Below are 16523 nucleotides of genomic sequence, written 5' to 3'. Positions count from 1 at the left end.
AAGATATGTCTGCAAGGATGGTCAAATTCACCATCCATATCCTCTTTAAAATAATCTTCTTGTTATTTGAAAGTGAACTGCTTTGAACAGCAGACAGTTTTGGAATCCAGCTGTGAACTCTATTAATTCCCATGGTTACTGATTCAGTAAAGGCTATTTATATATTGGTATCTAGAGTAAATATGCAGTGCACAGAAAGGGTCTGAAAATGAGATTTTAAAGGGGAAACCACCAATATCTTGCTATTCAGTCAGGAAATGATACAAATATTGCACTTCACACTTTGGGGGTGGGGTGGGGAATGTATTCTCCACATCTATACTCAAAAGATTTGCTATTGTCTAAAACTTGTGCTGCATTGCATTGTTGTAACATAGTGGTGTTTTAGAGAGGATGGCCTGCAAAACACTCCCTCCTTCTACTCTTCCATGAATCTTTCATGTCTACCTAGCAATTTCCCCCTGGCCTACTGCTGCTTCAGTACAATTTCCTTCTCCTTAAAAAATGGTTTCTCTCAGTTAGGTCCCAATCAGTCAGGGACCACATAACGAATGTGGTGATCACATGGCAAACGTCTAGCTGCGTGACATCACTGAGGATAGGATGGAATGCAAACAAATCCCTCCCCCTCTGACCAGAAAGAGGCGAGAATGCATCCCCATGGCTCAGGCAACCCGCCTTGCCACATGGCACTAGGCGTTTCATTGCCACACCAGGGCGACAAGATGTTTGCTCCAACCTGCATACTACAGATGACTAGTTAGAGTATGATGGGGGTGGATGTTAAGACGTGCATCCCAGGCCCAGTGTCAAAGGGCGGCTAAGTTAGGCACTTGTCTGAGGGACCAGAACTGAGGCCCTGCCCTCTGCCCACATTCATGGATTTGGGAAGCAGCAGTGATGGTGCAGCTCTCTTAGCGGAGTTGCTCCGTGGCTGCCTACTCCAGTCCAAATGACTTCCTGCGTGAGGATGCAGAGGCATCTGAATGAAGCCCTCTTAGGAACAGGGAGACGATGGTGTCAGACTGACTCGCTGAGCCAAGTGAATCACTTTGTCCTTGTGCCTCTGTACATTTAAAGTGGCTCCACCCCTCCAGTTGGGTGGGGCAGCACTGAAATTGGACAGTGCGTGTCCTCCTGCTGCTGCTTGCCCTGTCCTGAAATCAGGAATCCCTGAAGTGGGGCAGGGCAGTCGGGGTTGCAGCCCCCTATATAGCTCGCAGTGAGCTCCTTACTCTGACAAGGGCCAGAGATGGAATGAGGTCTTAAATATCTTTAGGCTCAAACTATCCCTCCCAGATTCTCCCTCCCTGTCTGGAGAGCAGAGATCGGTCTGAAGTCTAGCTCTTCTCCACTCTGTTAAGGCCCTCCTGACCCATCTCTAGAAGTGTTGTACTGCCCTGGGTGAGCATGATGTATGTGGTGTGGAAGAGGCCAGTCTCCCCACTAACAGCCCTGACTTAGAGCTGGAACTGGGGCCGGCTCCTCTGGTCTAACTGCTCTTCAGAGTTGAATTCTGCCCTATTATTCAGGCCTGAGGTCCAAATGCTGCTGCCCAATAAGCCTCCCACAATGGGCCCTGGCAAGCTCAGCAGGCAGTGGGGGGCAGCAGCTCCTCCTCACTTTCAGTGCTGCTGCTTGCAGCTGGAGCAGTGGTGTCCTTTTAGATTTCCCAGGTGCTCCGGCCTGCTAACATAGTGTGCTACATCAGGACACCGGGCCATTTGGAAAGGTATCAAATGGCATCATTGCTCCACCGATAGGCAGCAATGCTGAAAGTGGGAAGTCTCTACTACCACTGCTGCTCACCACCACTACCACTACTACTACACATTTTATATACCACTTTTTAACAAAGTGCTCAAAGCAGTTTACATAGAAAATAAATAAAAATAAGATGGCTCCCTGTCCCAAAGGGACTCACAATCTAAAAGAAAATATAAAGTAGACACCAGTAACAGTCACTGGGGCTGTGCTGGGGCTGAAGAGGGCCAGTCAATCTCCCTCTGCTAAATGTAAGAGAATCGCCACTTTAGAAGGTGCCTCATTGCTCCGTTAGCAGGAGACAACGGCAGTCTTTGCCAGCGAAGGGCTTTGCCTGGGACTCCCCACCGCCCAAATCCAGCACTGACTGTGATGCATCTAGTGTTCTCAGACAGCCCACATCCTCATTCAGATGCTCAGCCAGAAGTGGATAACAACCATCCACACTGCATTACTATGAATGGGATGTGCATTACTCCATTTCAGCACCCACCTTAGAGATTTGCACGAATGGCTTGTGCACGGGCTGGCGCAGCAAGGAGTGGTTCCCTTCAGGAGCCAGTAAAGAGCCCCTTAACTGCTCCTCCCTGCCCCGCCGCTTTTCCGGGCATGGCACCCAGTCCCCAACTGGCCACGCAGGGCTGTGGCGCTGTTCCCTGCAGCCTCCACACAGTGTTAGCACAGTGCCGCAGCCACACGTGGCTGGTTGGGTCCGGGCACTGCACCCAGAAAAGCAGTGGGATGGGGAGGAGCAGGTAAGGAGCTCCTTAAGGAAACCGGCTCCTTAAGGAAACCACTCCTTGCCCCAGCGAGCCGGCTCGAATACCAGCACCCGAGCCAGTTCTGCGCTTCCCAGAGGAGGCACCAAACCAGCTTGTGCACATCCCTAACCCGCCCCTTTGAAAACAGTTATCGATCCTTTTACAAAAGGTGTAAAAAGATCCCCCAACCCACAGAGGGTGCATTTCTTAAGGGCATTATTATATTATTATTAATATTTATTTATTTATTTATTTATTTAACAAAACTCATTCCGATATGACAGTGATGAGGATGTGTGATATCTGATAAAGAATACCTATAGTATCTGAACTTGATCTATGACCTATGAAAGCCACTGCACTTGATTTTGAACTAGTTTGGTCCTATAGAAGTTGCCCAATGGGTGGAATTTGAATGAAGTATGCTTGTGTTGTATATGGTTGATATAAGAATTAAGTTTAAAGGATACAGATACCGCTTAAATGCCAAACTCCAGTGAAAGTGCATGGAACTTAACTCTGATTTGAGCAGGATTCTCTTGTAATCCTCTCTACAAGATCCATTTTTAAAAATCCTTGTACTTAATGCAGCTTTGTGAAAAGCTCTTTCCTTCTCTGAGTTTTGTGCCCACAAATCGGGCAGTTTACTTAAGCAATCCTTCTGTGATTTGCCTAGTGAAGAGATGATGCAGACCTATGATGGGGGATATGTCCAATCCATTTTCACAACAGTGGAAAGACATAGCTCTGTGGTGTAAGCATTCCCTTTGCATGCAAAGGATCTCCGTTTCAATTCCTGGCATCTCCAGTTAAAAAAATTCAGGCTGGATCTATACATAAAGCAGAATGAGGTGATAGAATGGACTTCTAATGCTTCAGACTATAGTTGGGTCACACCACTTTTGGATGTGCCTACACATAAAAAACCCTCACTGGAAATAGCAAAATAGTACTTCATGGTTCCAGCCAATCCTTTGCACCCTGAGCTGGTTTTGCGCTGGTTTGTAGGGAGTTATTCATGTAAGAGGATATTGGGAAATGTGATTCCCCCCACCTACAGTCTGAAGTGGTGCAGTCCATTCTACCATGTCAGCATCCTACTGCATATGTAGAACAGGTCTTGGGGAGTAGGGCTAGAAAAGGGATCTGCTTGAGATCTTGGGGAGCCATTGCTGGCAGTACTGGGCTATATGGACTAGTGGTTTGACTCAGTGTAAGAACGCTTCATAGGTTCACATGTACACATGCCTACTCCTGTTAGGATGTGTCCATGGCCAACACAATTGCTGTCTAAATTACTTTGAGAATGTTGATTGCTTCATTAATGCTTGTTTTTTTGCTATGCTTTTCACAGTTTCATACCATGTTTAGTTTCCAAACCCACTATCTGTATCAACATGCAGAAACTGGAAGCCTATGGACTTTAACAAAATGAAGAAACAGGCAATCTAATTCTGGATTTGAGTTTATTGAGTGCTAATCCTTCAGCTAACCTTTTCCTGTTGGTCCCCTTCATTCCCATATTGGGCCTCATATTTTAAAAAGCTGGAAGGTCCTGTGAGAGATAGGACATGTAGAATAATCAGTATAGCACAATAGATACTTCCAAAAACACCTGCCCAGTACATGCTGATCTGACCCACTTGCATCATTCCCAACCTGCCATTTTCTGCCTTTCTTCTGAACCCTTTGCAAAAACTAACATCTTGTATACATGGACAGACCTTTGAAAGAGTCAAGAGCCACGCTCTCTAGAACCAATACAGAGCTAAGTACATTGAAGTCCAGGGACATTAATGGGATTCAGCCAGTGTGTCTTGGACTGTGGCTAGAAGGAAGATGCATTCAAGTTGGATGGGAAACATTTTTCTGTCCCTATAAATATCTCATGTATTCATACCCCAAATCCAATCAGAGTGGTGATACTGACCTTTTGGGGGCTACTCATTTTTTTCTTTTCGCTTCTTTTGCTTCGTCCAGATGGGAAAACAGCACAGCCAGCTGCTCTCAGGCCTGCAGATTTTAAAGATCACCAGGTATATACTGTGCACATTTTGAGGCAAGTGTATATAAAGAAAATACACTTAGATGAAACTTTCACGGTACATTTCAGAACCTATAAAGACATGGCTGGGACTGAGTCTTCTTATAGTCAAGCTGTTTGAGAATGCTCTTCAACGTGGGTGGCAGAAAGCGAATCAGATAAGGACTAAATAATGGCAAGGAACTGGTAACCAACAAGCACTAAGGAAGGTCGAAAGGAATTTTTAAAAAGACAGTTCAAGGGATTTTGAAAGAGTAAAAAGGTGTCTATGGATAATGACATATGGCTTCTGGAGGACCTTGGTGGAGTGGAGAACATTTGAAGGGACCTTTAATCTAAGGATGTGTTTAGATAGAATGGGAATTAAACCATGGTTTCCCACTACAAGAATGAGCCTGAGAGCCCTGGGCTGACACAATCTCTCTTCTCCCCTCTTTTGTGTGTGAGAGGTGAGTGAAAGCTTTTGCTTTCTGTTTCAACTTGGCCACACTTCCCCTTTACATACAAACCTGGTATGTATAGCACAATAGATACACTGCTGTTTAGTACAAACCTGAGTCAAATCAGATGCCCAAACCAGCTTGACCCACGGTAAGCTAACAAACCAGGATCTGAAACCACAGTTTGTTTCTGGTTTGCTTTCACTAACTGTGGCTTAAACTAAACTCAGGTTTGTATGTAACACAGACATGCAGTTCAGTTGAAACCAAAAGCAGACAGTTCTCCTCTGATGTCCGAAATAAGGGGAGAGGGAAAGGGAAGTGTGCAAGCTTACAGCTCTCCAGGGCTTGTTCTCATAGCTAGAAACCATAGTTTCCTATTACCTACTCTAAGTGACCCCCTTAAGAAAATCATGCAAAGGGCCAATCAAGATTGCAGTCCTGTGCATAATTAATTGGGTGGAAGCCCCATGGGAGTCATTACTACTTACGTCTTAGTAAATATGTATAGGATCCATGTGAATGAATAAGATGCAGTAGAAACTGTCAGTATGCTGACTGGCAAAACAAGTACTACTAAAGCCTTTCATGCAATGATCCTTCTCCCTCCTATTTCTCTACAAACAGGAAGTAGCAGTTAGCATATGTGAAAAGCTCCACCTAGTGTTCAGTACAGTATATATCACTGGTGTGCAACATGGTAGATTGATACTAGGGATTAATTTGGGGAAAATAACTTTAGGAGCCCAACATTCTGCATACATGTTCTTCCCCCCACCCCACCCCAGTTTTGGGGTTGCTGTTGGTTCAGACATCACTTTAAAACTATTTTTGTACAGTCTCTAAAAGGAATTCTGTAGGATTCCAGTCAATGAGACAATTTCTGTGCTTTGGTCTTTCTCCCAGATAGTTCTCAGATAGACGAGGTGTTATTATAAGGTGGCATTATTTCAGCAGGTACAGTCTGGAACTGTGATCTTCACTATTTTTCAAGCGGGGGCCACTTTGGCAAAAAAAAACCCTCGATGTGACAGCCACTTCCCACTATGCTGACCTCTGCATTGTACCTTTCTCATTACTGGAAGAGCTCTTAAGAGCTGTAGAAGGAAAGCACTGGAAAGGGCCTCATCTTCCCAGATGGTGCAGGGGCTAAAGAGGGCTCTGTCTCCCTTGAAGGAGCTACCCACTGGTGCTGGGTAAAGCGCAGCACTGTGCGGTGAGAATGGTCATCTCTGTGTGATGCCAACGCTACTGTGCAGAATATTCCGCTTTGGCCAAAGCTTCACACAAACACAACAAACAGTTAGAGAGCCCCACTGAGGATTGACAGGGGCCATCACTGGCGCCCGGGCCTTACAATGAAGTTCATTGGTCTACACTGTCTTCTGATTAGCAATGGTTCATTGTGGAGGCAGGGGACTACAGGAGCAGAATGGCACATTTTTCTGTAAATGAAATAAATGTTAACAACTTTCTTTGTGTAGCCAGCTGAACGTCGTAAAATGCATTAAAAGGCCCTGAGTGAACATCAGGGTCAGAGAGCAAATCTTAAGGCTGCCTGCAGTCCTATGCATGCTGCAAGGGAGTAAGCACCGCTTCCCAACAAGCATGCTTTGGATTGGGGTTAAAGCACACTTCACTGCACTGGACTGCAGCCTTGAGAAAACAAGGCCGTTCCCACCAGTGTTCTGCACAAAAGATAAAAACATGGTCATACATGGTTTCAGGAGGTTCCTTTTCATTTTCACGCTGTTTGTCTTCTGCCAAAACATCTTCAGTTTTCTGAGCAGGAGAAATGTTAACAGATAGTGATTTCTTTTTAAATGCTTCAAGCTAATAATCAATGACAACGAAACCCAGTGCAGTTCTTTTCTGGGAACCTTCTTGCTCAAAATATTTGCTCCAGGGTCACATCCGGTTCACAACATGTGACCTCAGCACAACTATTAAAACGTAAAACATGCTTGATTGCACTGCAGGCTTTAGACAAATGGCATATTTAGTCCAGTCCTCTTTGTATGTCATGGAAAAGTACTTTTGGTTCTGGCTCAACACCACTGAAAGAATTCCTGTCTATGTGCACTGCTTTATTTCTGGTGATATGTGAACCAGAGGCAATTTAACTTGACTTTCAGATTCCAGGCTCACTCTGCCAAGAATACTAAGCAATTTTATTAGAAATCATAGGACACACACACACACACACCATTTTCAGAAACCACATTCTTCCCATCAGCAAATTGCTCATCCCAGTTTAGCAAGGAAGATCTGTATGTGCAATTGATGTGAACACACATTCCCATCATGATGGAAGCATCATGATGAAAGGGCATCTGTTACAGAAAGGAGTTTGCATCCCCATCTGAGGCTACTATAATTCAACCTGGATTGAGATGGGTTTAGCGTAACATGGCTTGTGCTTATAAAGTATTGGATCACTGTGGTGTGGAATGGAACAAAGTAAAGTGTACAGTAGTGTCATGTTTTGGAATATTTGTATACATTCCTTCCTACAAATAACACACAAAATTCCATAACAGGCAGCCAGTTCAGATGCAATCTGATCCCCAACCTGCAAACAAGGTGGGGATGCACTAGGCACATGCCCAACCTGACATCACTACAGGACGTGCCAACGTATTTTCAGGAATCTTTTAATCATGTGAGAAGGGTGTTAATCCAAATCATCCCCTCTACACATGCTCCCAAACTCCTTTCATCCTGCAGTAATGTCAGTGTTAGGGCATTTTTGGTGTGTCTCCACCTTGACATTGCAGCCAGCATTCCTATGAACTGGCCCAAGATTCCATGACAATATGGCCTGCGGCCATTTTGACTGAGGAGGCTGGGAATTGTAGCCCAACAACACTGGGCAATCCAAGCTTGGGAACTCTTCTAAGGCATACATATAGGCAGGTGTGAACACACAAATCTGATCTAAAGATGACAGAGGGATTTGCATACAGCAGTGGGCCACAAGTCTCCATAAAATCAATAATTCATGGAGCTGATGCTATGATACCATTTGGTGAGTAGTACTATTTGAAAAATCATCTGACCACACAATAGCCTAATTATAGAATCATGGTCCTGCTGGATCAGCCGAATGGCCTATTATTTACAGGGATAATCTATTTCTCCATGTCAACATCATTAGGAGAATGCATAACCTCCCTAAATGCCTGCCTGGAGGTGGTGATGGGCTGGATGAGGGATAACAAACTGAGACTAAATCCAAATAAAGCAGATGTACTCATTTTGTGTGGTTAGAACTTGAGAGATGAGTTTGGTCTGCCTGCTTGGATAGGGTCACACTTCCCCATAAGGAACAGGTATGTAGTCCGGGGGTGCTTCTGGTTGTCCCAGGTTGAGGCGGTAGCCAGAAGTGCTTTCTACCAGCTTAGGCTGATATGCCAGCTGTGTCCATTTCTTGAAATAAATGACCTCAGAACAGTGGTACATATGCTGGTAACCTCTAGGTTGGACTACTGCAATGCACGCTATGTGGGGCTGTTTTGTATGTAGTCCAGAAACTACAGTTGGTCCAGAATGTGGCAGTCAGTTTGGACTCTTTGTCATCTTGGAGAGACCATATTACTTCTGTATTGAAAGAGATATACTGGCTGCCGATAAGTTACTGGGCGAAATACAAGGTACTGGTTATAACCTATAAAGCCCTAAATAGCTTGGGCCAGGGGCGTAGCAAGGTTGGAGTGGGCCCAGAGACAAGATTTTAAAATGCGCCCCCCTCACTGAAGCTCAGCTCATAAAGTAAAGAAATCGTAAATGAGGCTGAATAGTATAGTATATAGTATATATATATAACACCTATGTGCCACAATAGAACATCATCCTAAATTATTTTTTTAAAGGTTTTGTAAATTGTGGATGATGCAAGTCATTTAATGGTACTAGAGAAAGACACGCTGTTCTGGTAGCGTCAGGTCTTAACACTCACATCAATTTTGGAGGATGAATACAAGTAAAGGAACCCTGGGAGGGTTTGCGGCTGGGGGAGTCAGTCATGTGACTTGCCTCTGGGGCCCCCCCAAGGCAGTGGGCCCCCAGACAACTGTCTCCCCTTGCCCTATTATAGTTACGCCCCTGGCTTGGGCCCTAGATATTTAAGAGAACGTCTTCTTTGCTATGAACTGCACCGCCCATTGAGATCATCAGGAGAGGTCCATCTGCAGTTGCCACCAGCTCATCTGGTGGCTAGTTGGAGACAGGCCTTCTCTGCTACTGCCCCGAAGCTTTGGAATGCACTCCCTGCTGAAATAAGAGCCTCCCCATCTCTGACAACTTTAAACAAGTTTTTAAAGACACATTTGTTCACCCAGGCTTTTAATTAAATATTGTTTTTATAGTTTTAACATTGTTTTAAATTTTTAAACTGTTGTAATGTTTTAACTTTTTCTGTCTCAATACCAGTTGCAGGGGAGCAACAGCAGGAGAGAGTGCATGCACATACATCTTGCTTGTGGGCCACTGTGCGAAACAGGATGCTGGACTAGATGGGCCTTGTGCCTGATCCAGCAGGGCTGTTCTTGTGTTCTTATGTTGTCATTTATTTTGTTTTATTGTAAACATCCCAGAGCCGTAGGTTTTGGGCGATATATAAACATGTTAAATAAACAAACAAACAAATATTAAGCCTAGCAATCTATTACAAAAGTACCTAACCAGATATTCCTGGGATAGTCTTCCTTCAGGAATTTCAACTGTTTGTGTTTTTTTTTAAACTCATCCTGAGTGAGCTAGTAGCCATAAGTAGCACATCTTGTCATCATGAGCTCCATGAGTTAATTATGCATTGTGTGAGGAATAATGATGTTGTGTGAGAAATAATGCATTGTGTGAGGAAGGATATGAATCTGTGCAAGAAAGAAAGTACTTCCTTTCTTGCACAAATTCATCAGATCCCCCTGAGTGCATTTTGCGCAAGAGAATAATTTATCTTAATTCATTTTCTCTGGACTGTTCATAATGTTATATTAAACTGTCCAAAATTGTTTCATTTCCAAATTTAAAAGACTCACTTCTTAAGTATTTCTTCATAGGGGAAAGCATGTAATCATCCCAAGCACCAGCATTGCTGATTACTATTCAATCAGTAAATGGAGAATGCTACAGAAAGAGCCCAATCAGCTCCTGACACATTTCCAAGACTTTTGTTTATAAATGTCAAGAGGCTTTGAATTCAGCTAGAAACTTCTCATGGTCAGTGAGTGTTACTAAAAATAAATTATCTAAAATGGGAATTGTATTCGCATTACATGCAGACAACATAAGCATGTGGTGTAACATTTACATATCATATATCATGTAACATAGCTGAAAGAAGAATGAGGTCTGTTTTTCCTATGTGTGCATTGCACCCACATCTGCCTTTCTTGGAAATATAATACTGAAGGGATGTGTAACCAGCTTAAGCTTACCTCTTCAACTTTGTCTCTCAGGTCAATCTCCACAAATGACGACAAGTCTTTCTGTAAGTGGCACAGAAAACAAGGGACAGCAAAGTTGTAAGTTATCTTTACACACATATGAGTATATCAAACACTCAACAGCTGTTTTCCTAGTTGTTGGTGATGGAGTCCCAGTGCATCAATCTTTGCACCAACTATCCTAATGACCACTAGGGGCATTGGGAGTAGAGGTAATTAGTGAGGGTCTCCTTACCTGTCCCTGCTTGCCTCTACTCTAGGACCCCTGCCTTGACTCCTCAGGTACTTCCTGTAGAGTGAGTCAGTCCTCTTCCTTTCCTCCTAGAGAGAAGAGGGAAACCTCTCTCTCCCTCCCTGCCTATTCATCAAGGTGCTTCACACGAGCAAAGTTAGGCGCCTCGAGGTGGTTTGCAGGGAGAGCAGGCTGAGTGGTAGCTTCCTTGGTGCTTTGCTAAATAATCACAAACCCCAACACTAGTCGTTGGGCTTACGTTGTGCACAGTTGGCGTGTAGAGTGTGGTTAGGCTCCAATGGGAGAGGAAACTAGAGAAGCCAGTTGCAGGGGAGTAGCAGTAGGAGAGGGGGCAAGCCCTCAGCCTCTTGCCTGTGGGCCTCTCAGAGGCAGCTGGTGGGCCACTGTGTGAAGCAGGATGCTGGACTAGATGGGCCTTGGGCCTGATCCAGCAAGACTTTTCTTATGTTCTTAAGCCCCACAGACTTTTGTTATGTTTGTTTGTATTGTATGGATAGATCTAGAGGTGGGAACTAGAGAAATTCTACAACCATTATGTTTTGTTACATCTGTCTGAGTGTAGGAATGTAGGAACATAGGAAGTTGTCATAAACCGAATCAGACCATTGGTCCATATTGTCTTCACAGACTGGCAGTGGCTTCTCCAAGGTTGCAGGCAGGAGGCTCTCTCAGCCCTAACTGGAGCTGCCAGGGAGGGAACTTAGAACCTTCTGCATGCAAGCATGCAGATGCTCTTCCCAGAGCAGTCCCATCCCTAGGGCAGTGGTTCTTAATGTTTGCCAGATATTGTTGAACTACAGCTCCCATATTGTTGAACTACAACTCTCTTAATAAATTGTGGCTGGGGATACTGGGAGTTGTAGTTCAGCAACATCTGGCCAACCCCATAAACCACTGCCCTAAGCGGAATATTTTACAGTGCTCACATGTAGTCTCCCATTCAATTGCAAGCCAGGGTGGACCCTGCTTAGCAAAGGGGACAATTCATGCTTACTACCACAAGACCAGCTTTCCTCCTATTTGGTGTATGCTCGATTTGAGATTCAGTCCCTCCCAAGCCCTGGAAGATGAAGGCATCTCCATTCGAGGTGAGCCAGGCTCCGTTACCTCTCCAAATTTAGCAGTCTAAACCTCTCCGAGTTTCCTCACCTCTCTAAGTTTGTGGTTTTCATATTTGCAATGGGTAAGCATTCAAAAATATTTTGCAAGGATTTGGGAGGGCAGGCAAGGAAAGAAGGAGTATGGAGATTTGGAGGGGAGGTTTGTTGGCCCCTAGAGGGGAGGGAAAACATATTCTGCCCAAGACAACAGCAGCTGAGAAAGACATAGCAAAAACAGGTCCAACTTAGTGTAGCATAGTCTGGCTCTTGGAAGGAAGCGGGGAAACAAAGATAAATGTAAGATTATAATTTAAAATAGTTATAGACCTCTTTTCAACAACTCAAAGCAGTTCACATAGCAAAAGGTATGAGAAAATGGTTCCTGTGCTAAAGGGCACATAATCTTTTTTAAAAGCCCATACACTCAAAGGAAACACCAGGAAACAGCCACAGGACAGATACTGCACTGAGCTAAATATAAAAGAGCCATCATTTGAAAAGTTGCCTCTTTTCAAATAGGTATGAACAATTTATATAGCAAAGGCTATTTTCGAAACCAGGCAAACACTGGCCGCATTTGCATGTAATGCGGAACTGCAGGTCCAATGGACCTGCAGGTCTGCCCCACCCTTGCTCTCCCGTCCAGATTTGGACATATTGGAGAGCAGTCTCTTTGCAGTCAGTGAGACTGCAGAGAGGAGGGGGAGCTGGCTTTGTGGGCTTCCTTCTTTACTGAAGGACAGCCCGCACAGCCAATCACACCAGAGTTGAGGGAGGAGCTTCCTCCCTCAATTCTGGTTCCAGGGGAAGTAGTCTGCGGTTCCATATTTGGAGGTACCACAGGCTGCCTGGAACCTTGGGTTGTGGCAATGAAACTCATTACAACCCAAGGGTTCAGATTGGAGTTCCAATTCCAAACCCTCGGTTTCATCACTGCACCAGGCTCCAATTCCCCGCATCCTCTCTAACAAAACGCTTGGTGTCCGTCTGTGGACGGACACCAAGCGTGTGTCTGTGCCTCCCTGGGCCGTTCTGGGGATGCGCGGAGCGCATGCGCAGGACGGCCGAGGCAGAACGGAGACAGACAAAAGACGGCCATGTTTTTGACTCTGTCCGGCCGCGGGGAGGGCAGATGCGGCTTCGGCAGCCGCTTGGAGACAGAGGCGGCGGCGGGACCAGATCACCCGCAGGCAGTGAGGACAGATGCGGCTTCGGCAGCCACTTGAAGACAGAGGCGGTGGCGGAACCCAAACATCCGTGGGCGGCATTTCCAAAACGAACAGCGGAGCAGCCAAGCGGCCGCCACGAAGCCGGAGAAGAGACGGTGGGGGGAAATGGCCAAGGCGGCGGCAGAGCCGCCGCCTTGGCAAGAGGAGACGCAGATCGGGCCGGGGAGATGGAGGCCGGGACTGGGGGCCGAGCGGAGACTGTAGAAAGCATTAAAAAAAAAAACAGCCGCCGCCGTTGCTGCCGAACTCCTACCCTCCCTCCCAACTTCCGAAACCACCTTACCCCGGCCTGTGTCAGTTGGGCAAGAAAAGTCCATAATTGAAGAGGGAGAGAGGAGCTCGCAAACAGAGCTCCTCTCTGAGCAAAGGCTCTGCCCGAACTGACACTATGGACGCGAAGGACCCAATAGGCGTCCTTCGTGCCCAAAGTGCCAGTTCAGGAAGAGGCTTTGCAGAGAGAGGAGCTCTGCTTGCGAGCTTCTCTCTCCCTCTTCAATTAAGGACTTTTCTTCGCCCAACTGACACAAAAGCAGGCTCCAGGCAGGTTGTACAAATCGAGAACAGCAGTTTATTGACCGACAGCGTAAGGAACAAACCCCACCACACCTGTGTCTCTTTGCCCCGGAGTGCTTCCACAGCCAAGTGGAGTGTGTAGCCCCTCACCAGATGAGCCTGCTGTGTGGCTGGCAAGCCAGGCAAGCCCCCCACTTCAGAAGTCAACAAAAGGAGGTAAAAATGAGAGACAAAGGGACAAGGGAGAGGGGAGGGGGGGAACTCGGAGGACAACAAAGACAAAGAGCAAGTGAGAAACAAATAGAGAGAGAGAGAGACAGAGAGATTTTTTAAAAAAACCACACAAACACACACACACACACACACACAAAGGGGGGGGCTAGCACCCGTTATTATAACGGGCTTAAAAATACTAGTTTGGAAATAAAGCCTGCGGAACAACAGGCCTATTCAACGGTGGTTCCATATTATGTTCGAATGTGGCCAGTTTCTTTAATGAACCTTGTTTCTCCAGCCTTGAACTGTTTAGAATGTTGTGTTCTCTCATACTAGCAAATAAGCGCTTTGGATCACACACTATAACCATTAAGTCTGCACTACATCACAATCTGTTATATTGGTATTATGAATACACTTAGAACAATGTAATTGGTGGAGCACAGCAGGGCTGTTAAGCCAGGAAAAGCCATGCTCTTCATTTCTATCACTGCATCTTGAAAGCTACTAGAAAACAGATGGCACAAATGTGGGCAAAAGTATGATATGGATGGGGCAATAGTAGATATGACTCCATTTATTCACTATGGTGAAGATGTTCAGCCATAGTGCATAAATGAAGCACTGGTGCAAATGAACACACTTGTAGTAGTATGCTGTTTGAATAGCACTGGCATGGAAATATCTTGACATAAAATGTACCATTGTTGACCCCATTCTGTGCACAGTTGCTGTTACCAAACTGGCTCCCCATTCCTAACAGTATGTGTATGTGGCAACTTTTCTTAGCAAAATACATGAATGAATAACTTAACATGTTTTCTATTTCCTACTTACCAAATAGTTGTCAGTAATATATTCCACAGCAGTTATAAAGTGGATATTCATTTCTGCTGTGTGTAGTCAGAGGGTCTCTCTGTGTGTGTGTCATATGTGTGTGTGAAAGTATCTGCATGCATGGGGAATGTGTGATATTATTTGCAAAGGAGTGAGTGAATATTAGTGCCATGTCTTCACACTTCTGCAGCAAAGACAGGGGTGTGTGTGTGAAGTGGGGCGGGAGAATAAGATGGTGAGCAGTTCTTCCTGGGGAAAGTACTTGCCTTTATCTCCAAGAAAATTTCTTCCATTCCAGTTTCTGTCTTTGCATCCTACAGATTTAAAAGCAGTTGGTTTAGTGCTCTGCTCAGCAATTATTTGTGAAAGATGCAGTGCCCTAACATCATTTCTCTCCGGGCCTGGTATAAACTTGTAACGTAGCACCTCTCACCCCCTGCCCGTCTGCCACTGCCAAAAAAATGTGGCCTTATCAGTTTTGAAGCATTGGAGGATTGATTGGTGTCTTTTAGTATCCTTAGGTCCCTTTGTTTAAGTGCCTTGCATTTCTGGCAGCCCAGTTTGCATTTATGGCCAGACTTGACAGTATGCGTATTAACTATGCACAAGTTTAGACACTGCTCCCTTTCACAGGGATCTAAGCTTCAGTTCTTTTGCCCTCTGAAGACTAGAGAGGCCTAACTCGCCAACTCAGTTATAATTATAATTACATTTATATCCCGCTCTTCCTCCAAGGAGCCCAGAGCGGTCTACTACATGCTTGAGTTTCTCTTTTCACAACAACCCTGTGAAGTAGGTTAGGCTGAGAGAGAAGTGGCTGGCCCAGAGTCACCATGGGGATTTGAACTCGGGTCTCCCCGGTCCTAGCCCAGCACTCTAACCACTACACCACGCTGGCTCCCTAGTTATGTTCTAGGGCTCGTAAATGCTAAGAGGAGCATGAGCTCTCACAGACCCTGGGCTCTCACCACTGATTATTATGGGGCTTGGCTCTCCCTCCTACTGCGCATCAGCTGCTACAGCCACAGCTTGCTCTTGGGTAAATAGTGCCCTGGGTGAGGAGTGCCTATGGTGCCCCCCCCCCACCTTCTCCTAGTGGTTAGTACTCAAACAACCTGTAGAACTTTGAATAAAGAGTTCAAGGCATTGCTTCCCTGCTCCTGGCTCACTGCAGACAGTATGCACAACAAACAGTGAGCCACCAAGCTCAGCTTGGGCAGGATGTGCCCCTTTCAGTGGGCATCCTGGTTTGGGTGACTGCCTGGCTTGCCCACCCTCAGGCCTGGCCGACACTGACCACACTCTGTAGACGCCTCCTGCCTCCACACAGGAAATATGAGCAAGAACCAAGGCATTCTGGGACTTTTACTTCATGAGGGAGCATGTCACATCGGGAGGCATACATCTCTCTGTATATAAGAATGTACCAGATGCACACAGAACTAGCAGGAAGCCCCATTCAAATACATACCAGGAAGTGCACCAAACTGAAAGCTTCTCCACAAGGGGCCTTCAGGGCAAAAGAGGCCTCAACCCACATTATTTCCAGTGGAAAATGCACCCTAATCAAATGTTTTGGAGCCAACATGTACAAACAGAATAAAAACATTAAAGTGACTGCTCCAAATCACCCCACAGCTGCGATAGGGGCAGTTTGCTATGATTGGGACAGTATTTCAGCCTATAATTGCAGAGGGCTGAGGTCCCCGCATTCTAGGAGGCAAGCACTGGAAAAGCTGAGGAACTGTCCCCACTTATTACCCTCCATTAATTCTGTTAATCAAAAGGAATGTAAAGGCACAGTGCCTCTGTGCACATGCAGAGTCCTTTTCACTGAATAAAACAATATTGAAATAAAAATAATTTTAAACAGATAATGCCTCTGGGTGAATTGCTAAGATCCAAGAAGAAGATGGGGT

General features: G+C 45.4%; 1 protein-coding gene across 1 annotated transcript in view; it reads right to left on the bottom strand.

Moving 5' to 3' along the window:
* Nucleotides 1–3972: 3972 nt before the first annotated feature.
* The window catches only part of LOC128350514 (uncharacterized), a 29021-nt gene continuing 16470 nt past the window's right edge, over nucleotides 3973–16523 (bottom strand). The window contains exons 4-9 of the mRNA XM_053308933.1: nucleotides 14867–14918; nucleotides 13645–13745; nucleotides 10448–10498; nucleotides 6727–6791; nucleotides 4456–4538; nucleotides 3973–4080 (exon numbers count right to left, since the gene is read on the bottom strand). Coding sequence (XP_053164908.1) covers nucleotides 4466–4538; nucleotides 6727–6791; nucleotides 10448–10498; nucleotides 13645–13745; nucleotides 14867–14918 — 342 coding nt within the window. The 3' untranslated portion in view covers nucleotides 3973–4080; nucleotides 4456–4465. The remainder of the gene's footprint in view (nucleotides 4081–4455; nucleotides 4539–6726; nucleotides 6792–10447; nucleotides 10499–13644; nucleotides 13746–14866; nucleotides 14919–16523) is intronic.

Source organism: Hemicordylus capensis, chromosome 3 (assembly GCF_027244095.1).
Source record: "Hemicordylus capensis ecotype Gifberg chromosome 3, rHemCap1.1.pri, whole genome shotgun sequence".
Taxonomy (NCBI): Eukaryota; Metazoa; Chordata; class Lepidosauria; order Squamata; family Cordylidae; genus Hemicordylus; species Hemicordylus capensis.
The sequence above is the reverse complement of the archived record's forward strand: the minus strand, read 5'-3'. Positions and strand labels throughout refer to the sequence as shown.